General features: G+C 43.7%; 1 protein-coding gene across 1 annotated transcript; it reads left to right on the top strand.

Annotated features, from left to right (window-relative positions):
* Positions 1-210: 210 nt before the first annotated feature.
* Positions 211-9331, top strand: HNRNPL (heterogeneous nuclear ribonucleoprotein L). The gene is made up of 13 exons (XM_069206893.1): positions 211-369; positions 883-1004; positions 1427-1667; positions 2179-2264; positions 2864-2960; positions 3043-3115; positions 5129-5227; positions 5917-6206; positions 6372-6493; positions 6642-6843; positions 7375-7432; positions 7898-7993; positions 9072-9331. The coding sequence occupies exons 1-13, from the start codon at positions 268-270 to the stop codon at positions 9128-9130; spliced, it is 1647 nt and encodes a 548-aa protein (XP_069062994.1). The 5' UTR covers positions 211-267; the 3' UTR covers positions 9131-9331.
* Positions 9332-10611: the final 1280 nt, after the last annotated feature.

Below are 10611 nucleotides of genomic sequence, written 5' to 3'. Positions count from 1 at the left end.
TGAGTGAAATTAGAATAAACCAATACTGTTTGAAAGATTCGGCCCAGCTTTCTTCTGTTTCCCCGCCCACTAACGAAAGGCGAATACGTAGCCAATGATCGCGACGACTTGCGAAAGATAGTGAATGTAGCCAATGATACGTTTCGAAGAGGTGATTGTTCGCCATTTCGCCCAATAGCGAGTGGGAAGGGGCGGTCACTTCTCTGGTTTTCCAGCGGCGCCATCTTGTGCAGTTCTCACTTCGGCGCCCGGCAGCGGAAGAAGAAGATGGCTTCGCAAGGAGGACGATACTATGGAAATGATAGTGGCCGTGCACCTAAGAGGCAGAAAACGGATGGCAGTGATTCGGGGGGAAATCCTTCAGGCGGGGTAAGGAGCTACGTTAGTACTGCGCGCCCGACTGTAGTCAAAGCAATTTCGAAAGAAACGTGGGTGGCGGACACAGTGTGTCACGGTGTTTCTTGGAACTGACCCGCCCTTTGATAATCAGAGTTTCCAAAATAATGGAGTGCCGAGGGGTGATATTTGTAAGGGGGTTGTTGCGGCTCACTGGGATGGGCACAGTAGCATACAAAAGACTGAGGATATATTTAGCTATGGGGAGTTGATTCGTAAGAGCCTCGGTTACTCTTCTTGATGTTTGGGAGATCCATAAGCGTTAAGTGGCGAAATGTTTCGGCTTGCACGAAACACCGATAGTTGGTGGGATAGTTACGTATGTGTACGAATCCGATCCGGAAGCACCCTGCTGCCACGAGGTGTCCTGCGACCGAACAGGGAGAGAAAATCATGCGTTTGTGAATAGTTTATGCTGGCAGACAAGCTATGTTCCGGAAGCTTTTGGATAGGTTATAAAGCTGCTTTTGTTTCTCTTCTCTTCAGGAAGGTAGCTATGAAGACCCACACAAGACGGCTGCTTCCCCCGTCGTACATGTTCGCGGCCTGATGGATGGTGTGGTAGAAGCGGACTTGGTGGAAGCTTTGCAAGAGTTTGGTCCCATCAGGTATGGACTAGGAATGTGCTATAAAATGTAACGCACTACAGTCTTTTTAGTATCAACAGCAAGCTTTTTGCCTTTGTTTAGGTGCGCTTTTAAAAGCGTCAGTGCTGAGGCGCATAAACGCACCCCGCTGTTACTAGTACATCCTCGAGTATATGCCAATATTTTTAAAACGTGGATAGTACCTTTTTATGCAAAAAAAAACGCGTAGTGTTTTTTCCAATTGGTAATTTCGGCGGGAGGCAACCTTTAAATAAAGCCATTTTCGATTTCAGAAGGCGTGAGTCGGTTTCCTGAATTGGGTCTGCTGGCACTTATTTTCTTGTTTAAACATACTTGATGTACTGTTGCGTATTGCATCTTTTCTTAGACTTCATTCACGTATGACCAAGGGAGTAGGTAAACGATTATTTTGTTATTTCCAGTTATGTGGTGGTGATGCCCAAGAAACGACAGGCTCTGGTGGAGTTTGAAGATGTAATTGCGGCATGCAACGCTGTGAACTATGCTGCAGACAACCAGATCTATATTGCAGGGCACCCAGCCTTTGTGAACTATTCAACTAGTCAGAAAATTTCCCGTCCTGGCGATCCCAGTGATGATTCAAGAGGTGTGAACAACGTGCTCCTTCTAACCATCCTCAACCCTATCTATTCAATTACCACGGTAGGTGTCTATATCGGTAAATCGTCAGATTTTCTGACGAGTACTACGAAACCGTAAAAGGAGGAAGGGTTATTACACTGTGATGTAGAGCACTTTAAGATGTCTTCTACTCTTAAGTTGGAGCTGCCCAAATGGCTGTAAAATCTAAGAGCGTGATGCATCAAGGTTTTTGATGTTAACAAATAGGAAAGGCCCACAATGCTGCGGAGACCAGACTGTACTATAGCTGTTTATCGGTCAGCCCGTAGGCAATTAAAAGGAAAAGCCCTTAAACATAATAGGCGGCAGGCCAAAAATTCATTTTTGACTATAAACGATCAACTCCGTACTATTCCGTTGAGCGTGGCAGGCGAGATTGCCAATGTGTCCCATCCAGGGTCTTAACTGTTAGGTTAGTCCCGCCATAATAAAAGGGGTTGGGAGGGTTGAGGACTGATACTGCTTCTATTTCTATAACGTCTGACTTGTGTTTTTTTTTTTTTTTTTTTTTTTTTTTTTTTTTTTTTTGTAGGATGTTCTGTACACAATTTGTAACCCATGTGGACCCGTGCAGAGGATTGTTATCTTTAGGAAGAACGGCGTTCAGTCGATGGTGGAATATCCTTTTTTTTGTTTTTTTTTGTTATAGTGTACAAATGCACCCTGTTCTTACTATACTTTAAATGGATTCCTGCAGAATCGTTATAAAATGGATGACTGTTTCTGTCTCCATTCAGTGCTGCTTTGAAATTCTCATATTACTGAGAATGATAATTGAGTTAGATGACGTATTGTATTCGTCAGTGTGTGATGTACAAATTAACGAGTACGGTACGCCGGGTCTAGGCCCCATGAAAAGGCATCTGACATACATGGGTGAAGGTCACCTGAAATGAATGGCTACTGTTTAAGACCTTGCTCTGCTTTTCCAGCTTGTGAAGCGGGCAGTCTTCATGCTATGCATGTCATTTTGAACTATTTTATATCAAATATTTAAAGCATGCAGACTTGCTGCATTAAAAAAAATATATATATATCTCCAAGCCAGGGACCATTATGTGCAGTGAGTCTCCGTCCCCCTTTTTTTTCCCTTTTCTCCCGACCGTTTAGGAGCACAGTCGAGACTGGTGGTAAAATTGATTATTTTTTTGTTGCGCGATGTATGATTTGGCTTTACTGCAATGAGCATCTTGATATTGTCCTTGACTCCGTTCAACGTTCGACTCTGTTCAAAGTGCGCAAAGAGCGAAGGCATCTCTAAATGGTGCAGACATATACTCCGGTTGCTGCACTCTGAAGATTGAGTATGCCAAGGTAAGGAACCCGTTTTTATGTGCAAAGAATTGAAGAGGTTTAAGGTCTTTACCTGTTTTCAACTGATTTATTTTTATTTTAGCCTACAAGGTTGAATGTGTTCAGGAACGACCAAGACACCTGGGATTACACGAACCCCAACCTGAATGGCCAAGGTAACTTTCCTTTAGTTAAAGCGTTTACATACACTTTTAAAGGCCTATTGCTATGCAAGCCTCACTTCATATGGGTTTTCACACATTGAAATGCCACTGTGATGCCTTCTAAACTCAGTTTTGGCTCCTGGGTTTTTTTGTAAATTAAACGCTTGCCAAGTGACATTTTCTCTGGCGTTTACATTGCATAATCTGCACCCGTGTACATGCCATTTATTGTAGCATGACTTAGGTTTATAAGTCGATGCCTTTTTTGTTTATCCGTAATTTGACTACTCATTGGTATGAACTAGAACCGTGGATCCAAGTATTCAATCTGTTTGGCTTGTTTGTGTTTTTAAATCGTAGTTTATGCTGATCAATACTACTTCACAAGCGTGTATGTTCTGTTTTAAATGGGTAGGAAACTGAATTTAGTTTGGCGAGCAATGGCATTTCACAGCTATACTTAACACATGACATTTCTCTTCCAAGGTACATGTTAGTGATGCGCAGAGGCACACAAGTTGAAAATCTTCATTCTTGGGTGTATTGGAAGGACAGGGTAGTCTGTTTCTGTCCCTTTACAGGCTCCTTAGCAGTAGTTAAAAACTTTGCTTTGAGGCCCAAAAATGGATATTGCCTGCCTCTGCACATCCCTAAACACTCAGTGTAGAAAATCACTAGTTACTCCCGGAGGAACATTCATCATGTACAAGACCGACAACAAACTTGTTCATACATCAAGAACACAACACGGTGATCCAGGAACCCGCTGTACAAGAGGCCGACAACATGCCACAGCAGACATGTTATAACCACTGAGATGACGAACATGCCACAACAATCATGTTACAAGCACTGAGAGATGCTACAGCAATCATGTAACAAGCAGAGAAAGATGCCACAGCAGTTGCGTAACAAGCACTGAGATGTCACAGCAGTTATGTACAAACAAGCACAGAGATGCCACAGCAGTCATGTAACAAGCACAGATGCCACAAGTCATGTACCAATCCTAAAGTCGAGCAGACTAGAAAACACAGAACCAGGAACAGACAAGCCCCGCGGAGAAACTATAAATTCCTAGAGTGGATTAGACTCCGTTGTTTTTCGACTTGGGATGCTTTTCTTCCTCTACACTTGTTGCTCGGTTTTAGAGGGCTTTGTCAGCTGCTAAATCTTTACCGTCGAAAGATAATCTCAAGGCACACAGACTCGTCGTGTAGCTGGGGGCATTGGCGCGTGCATACATGTGATAACAGGCACACTCCTCATAGCAGGAGACATGCACATGAGCTACACAGAGCCAGAAGCATCACACCAGAGCAGTTGGCGAACACGGAGTGACACTCATTAGCACACTTCATGTCCTCTTCTGATATTCTGAAGACACAAAGCTGTGAGCCTTTTCAGCACTTTACTCTAGTGATTTTGAAAATTTGTTGTTATTCCCCCATTGGAATTTACTTATGACTGAAACCATGTAATGCAGGGTCGCAGTGTATGTTTGATGGGACGCCATCTTTCAGACCCCTGCTTGCTCTCTGAAGCTCGAATGGTAAGAGACATGCAGTTTGTAATAGTACTCTGTACTCCAGCTGTAAGTAACCTTTTACATTTTTGGATGGAATTGTTATATGTATATAATGCTGTGGGTACGAATGTAAATCCATGTTTGGTTGCTCGCATTCTACATAAATTAGTTGTGATTTAGTAGTAGGAGTTATAGTTTCCCTGGGTGCTTCTAGATTACATGTTGGGGGGTACCTTCTTGGTTAAGATGAGATTGAGCTGCAGTAGAAGTGCGCATGTTTTGGGAACAATAAGAAGCATGTGTGGGTAGCATGCCTTTCTTTTGCTATTTAGTTTTTAACCTTGGCGCACTAGTATGTGCAAAGTGGTGGTGGGTTTGGAGGGTTTTTGCCATCTGTCTTGAGGTCAGACATGTCGATCCGTCAGGCTACTGGTAATTGGGTTGTTCTAATGTTTCCTTGATGGTTCTCTAATGAAAATGTACTGCTGCTTCCCTAGGAGACACTGGTAATAACCCCAACAAGCGCCAGAGACAGCCACCCCTGCTTGGTGATCATCCGGCAGAATATGGTAAGGCTGGACCAGGACCAGCCATGGGTGAGTTGTCGGTTGAACCGCTTTTTGGCTAGCAATTGTGGTACACTGTAGGTGGTTGAATGATTTGAGATTCCTGATAAATAGGAGGGCCTAACATCGCACCTTGGTACGGATGTTTAAACAACCGATTTCCGTTAAGTAGGCTTTGTACCAATTTGGTCAAACTGTTGCCAGCCCCTCCCCCCCCTTAAATTGCCTAATGTGATTAGTCCCGATTATTTGTTTAATGCACCTCGATGTCTGTTTACTGTGAGGTCCGTGGCTCACCAATCTTAAAATTAACATTGGTGCTCCTGTCTTGGTCAACGAAATTTCATCAGAGGTTTATGGGCCTCTCGGCTCCCCTCAGCTAAGTTGTTGAGATGCACTTATATCCTTCCTGTTTAAAGTTCGGGGGCAAATGGTTTAGCTTAGTGTAGTAGTTGCTTCTGCGGACGAAGCTAGAAAAGTCAGAATTAACAGCGCTATCTGAAAGCACGTAAACTGTAAAGAAATTGGCACATTTTACAAGGCGAGGTGTGCTGCTTGTTTTTTTTTTTTTTTTTTTGCTTAATGCATGTTTTGATTGGTGACCACTACAGCTGACATGATTCTGGCACATGCCTTACCACCTGAAACTGAATTTGCCTCTAAATTGCCGTGTGATCAGTATTTGCCTTATTACTAAGGTAACCCTTTTTGTTTGTTAGGCGGGCCTCATGGTGCCTATCATGGACACTATGACGATGGATACGGTCCTCCGGCACCTCACTATGAAGGAAGACGAATGGGTCCCCCTCCTGCATCTGGTCCGCCTCCTCGTCGTGGACCACGGAGCTTTCAACCGCAGTATGGAGGTCATCCGCCGCCACTTCCCCCTCCCCAGGACTTTGGGCCCCATGCTGACAGCGCCGTTCTGATGGTTTATGGCCTTGAGCCTTCCAAGATGAACTGTGACCGCGTCTTCAATGTTTTCTGTCTGTATGGGAATGTGGAGAAGGTAAATGTCAATTTCATTAGAAAGGATAAAACATGCCTGTCCCGTGGGCAATTGGAGCGATTTGCTGCTAGTATGCATGTTTCGTGACTTGTCTTAATTATCTTGAGGTGCTTAGATGGACCGGGGGTCATAGTTGCACTCAATTATCCGCTCCTATTTTACCAGGTTAAATTCATGAAGAGTAAACCTGGAGCTGCCATGGTGGAGATGTCCGATGGTTATGCCGTAGATCGTGCCCTCACCCACTTAAACAACAACTACATGTTTGGGCAGAAACTTAACGTTTGGTATGTACACAATGATACTTTTCCTTATAGATCCTTATGTTGGATCTATCTCCCCGTTTGCAAGTTGTTGCAATGCACCAACATCTGTAGCATTTACTAAGTTACTGTTCTTGAAGTGGCATTCATGCTTCCATAAACTTGCTTACAGTGTTTCCAAGCAGCATGGTATCATGGCGGGCCAGTCATATGTACTTGAAGATGGTTCGTGCAGTTATAAGGATTTCAGCGGCTCCCGTAATAACAGGTTTTCCACGCCGGAACAAGCAGCAAAGAACAGGATACAGCACCCGAGCAGCATCCTTCATTTTTTCAATGCACCCCAGGAAGTGACAGCGGAAAATTTCAACGATGTGAGAAACCCAGCAGCTTCCTGCAATTTTACCCCAAATAGTTTAAATTGGAATGAAAGCTTATAGTGCAAATTAAACAAAAAAAAACTCGCACATAAAATGTTAAAATGAACCGACATTTTTTATCTTGAGATATCCCCCCCCACCCCCATACCCGATATGATTAGCTGCAAGTATCATTTAATGATTTAATTAATGAAGGGGCTTCCATATGTCCCAGGCTGGTTGAATAAGTCAATCGATTTAGCTGTCAAAGTTGTAGGGAAGTCAAGCTTGTTTTGGTTTTACTTTTATTGGTTCTTCCCACGTTGCTATATTCGACTTACTGGCCCGTTCTCTGAAGCTAAATAAACTGTCAAGTACGCTATTTAAAGAGATGTAATTCTCTAGATGAGGGAGCTTTTGTTAACAAGTAGGACTGAATGAACTTGCTTTAGTTTACCAATTGAGGCTGCTGACCTGGCCTTGTATTTATGAAAGTTTTATTGGCATTTCATCTCTAATTTTTTTCTTTTTTTAATGCCCCTGCAGATTTGCGACGAGTTAGGTGTAAAGAGGCCAAGTTCGGTCAAAGTGTTTACTGGAAAAAGTAAGTAATCTTTCGCCAGCGAATACATGGCTACATAGTGTGTTGACGGCAAGCAAGGCGATTGAATGCTTAAATTAATCTCGTTTGGAAATTTCGGAGGGCTCATGCGACACTTGACCACGATCAGCTATTTGCAGATCGACTTGGTGGTCAAATAACTTCAAAGCCTTATCTTCCTGGTCAGTGCTCTGATCCAGGATCTCTGGCTGTGCCCTACTGGCGATGTGGTTTATTTGCATACGGCTGTCTGGTCTGGGTTGGCGTGGATAAAATATTAGTCTGAGTACACCTCTATAATTACCAATAGCTGATATTAATCAAGGCGATCTATCACTTTTGACTATGACGGTCGTTACTGTCTGGTGGTGGGTTAACGTCCTGTGCCATATGTTTTCTGTATACATTTTGTCCTTAACGTGCTTGGGATAGTAGCTTTTATTAATTTGATCGTCGCTGATCCACCAGGTGCACGGAGTTCTTCAGGATTGCTGGAATGGGATGAAAAGAATGACGCTTTGGAAACGCTGAGCGTTTTAAACCACTTCCAGATGAAAAACCCAAGTAAGTCTTAAATAGTGTATTTGATCTTTATTCAATTTACATAACCCCATTAGTATGATATACCAAAGATAAATTTCACCGGCGTTTTGTAGAAATGTTTACCTAACGCTAACACGTAGATACGTGATCAATCTTGGCCCAGACTCCAACGTGTTGACTGTTGCAAAGCGCTTCAAGGCCTAGGTAGTGCTGTGTCGATTTTCATCATTTGAATCCTTTTGAGCACTATTCCGATTCCTTGTTAGTGTCCACCATCAGATATTGGTGGAGGGTACTGAATGGAAACGTAAAACATACATTACAGGGATGTGGGCGTTATTTTCACATTTCAGCCTGCATTCTGGGCAAATTGTTGTCTTGTGGGGTAATCCTACCAATATTCCATAATGTCTGCAGGCACTATTCCTGAACTTTCACTTTGGGTATGCCAACATTAAGTTCAGATCTTGATTTGCAACGTACATGTAGCAAACACATGAAATTGATATGGCTTGTGAATGAGAATGAAACGAGTAAGGCCTTGCTTCCGCTAGAAGCAAGTAAGAGCCAGCACATAGTAAGCAGTGGACCGGCTAAGCACTCGCTGTCTTTTGCAGCCTTGTTCTTGGCATTGTATAGTCTTGCTTTGACCCTCTTGTATGGTTCTGACCTGCTTTCAGTAAAGCTAATAGCTTGTCATCTGTTCCTGGCTTATTAAAATCCAATGAGGCAATCATAAATGTCTGCCCACCGCAGACTCCAGAAAAATATATTCTGCTGCCAGTCTTTTGCTGTTACTATTGGTTTCCAGTAGCCTTTCAGATCCTTTGGACATAAAAGCGAGTTATTTGCTTTTAGGTTTTGCCAAATTCCTTCTCCACTACAGGTACTTTTTTGCCTTGATGCAGGTCCTTGATTGTCAGGTGGTCACATGCGCTCACCTCAGCTTGATAAGTTCGTTAACTTAACACCGTGATGTCAAAAAACTGATCATCAGATGTCTGAGATGGAATTTATACCTTACTGCTCGATTAAAATAAACTTGTTAAATCGTGGTTTACACAGTATTGAAAATAGTTTTTCTTTTCTTTTCTTGCAGGTGGGCCTTATCCATACACCCTGAAACTCTGCTTTTCCACGGCTCAGCATGCATCCTAACTGCGTAGGCGCAGCCACCCTGACATTGCCCTCTTTGTGATTTATGTTCCCTATTTTATAATACGAAGATTTAGTCGCCAGTTGTTCGTGCTGTTGGATGTTAAACTGTTAAAAGACTCTTTTTTTTAAACTCTGTAATTAGTTTTATTTGTGCTGCCATTGTTAGCATCACAATACAATAAAACAAATCTGGTCTTAAAATTGGTGCCAGTTCTTAAATTCGCTCTTTAACCAATATGCCTGCAAGGTTCTAATTCTGTTTCAACTAGGCTGGCTCGGAGTATGACTTTTGGAAAGCTGGTACTAAATGGTCTGAAGTGACTTAATCCTGTAGCCACTTCTAGTACTTGATCTCAAATTCTAGGCAGTAGAGCTGGTTGGTGAAAGGGGGAGGGGGGGAGCAAAATAAGAATCACTGCTATGTCTGTGATGACTAGAATTAGGAAATTGCCGAAGCCCTTCAAGCCAAGAAGGAAATTGTTGGGCCTTTACTAATTAAAGTTGAGGCCCATGCATGTTTTTTCAAGAAGCTGGATTAAGTGTTTTTTCCTACCTCTGGACAATATCACTATATCCTACTCATGTTCATTTAAGTTGGTACTAATCTGGTCAACAGTTTTGGGAGGGTGAAGTTGGGGTGGAGAGTGCCTGAAGGCCCACAGTAAATGAGTACACTCCTGAGAGAAATGATCAGGTATCTATTGGTTCGATGGCATCTGTCGCTGTAGATACGCATGTTCTGCAATAGCTCGCCATCTGGTGTTGGGCCGGAGTGTTACAAGTTGTTGTTCTTCGAAGAAGTCTTTCGAGTCACGGGACCGAGTGACTCCTCCTTTTGTCTCCATTGCGCATGGGCGTCGACTCCATCTTCGATTGTTTTTTTTCCGCCATCGGGTTCGGACGTGTTCCTGTCGCTCCGAGTTTCGGAACGGAAAATTGGCTAATTTCGGAAGATTTTCGTCGGTATTGTTGCGTTCGGGATCGGCGTACTTAGATTCCACACCGCATCGAAGAGCTCCGGTGCCCTTCGGGGTAGTTTTTTCGATCCTCCGTCGGGGCCTGGTCGGCCCGACCGCGTGCTGAAGTACGCCGATGGAACGGACCCCGTTCCGTTTCTGCCCCAAATGCCACAATAAATACCCCTACACAGACCAACACTTGGTCTGCAACCTGTGCCTGTCACCTGAGCACAGCGAAGACACCTGCGAGGCCTGTCGTGCGTTCCGGTCCCGAAAAACACTCCAAGACCGTCGAGCCAGAAGACTTCAGATGGCGTCCGCTCCGACAGCCCAACGGGAGTTCGAGGAACAAGAAGAGGAAGGTACCTTCTCGATCCAAGACTCAGACTCCGAAGGATTCGACGATACACAAACCGTGAGTAAGACGTCGAAATCCACTCAAAGGAACATTTACAAGGCCCAGGGGACGCCACTGCCACCAGGCCATGGCTCGACCTGTAAAATCGGTGACCGACCGTCGGC

This window comes from Pleurodeles waltl, chromosome 9 (genome assembly GCF_031143425.1).
Source record: "Pleurodeles waltl isolate 20211129_DDA chromosome 9, aPleWal1.hap1.20221129, whole genome shotgun sequence".
Classification (NCBI taxonomy): domain Eukaryota; kingdom Metazoa; phylum Chordata; class Amphibia; order Caudata; family Salamandridae; genus Pleurodeles; species Pleurodeles waltl.
This window is presented reverse-complemented; position numbering and strand designations above follow the sequence as displayed.

Coding starts and splice junctions, on each gene's coding strand:
- HNRNPL (XM_069206893.1), top strand. CDS start 268: ATGGCTTCGCAAGGAGGACGATACTATGGAAATGATAGTGGCCGTGCA. Junction 370..882: donor GGGGAAATCCTTCAGGCGGG/GTAAGGAGCTAC, acceptor TCTTCTCTTCAG/GAAGGTAGCTATGAAGACCC. Junction 1,005..1,426: donor CAAGAGTTTGGTCCCATCAG/GTATGGACTAGG, acceptor TGTTATTTCCAG/TTATGTGGTGGTGATGCCCA.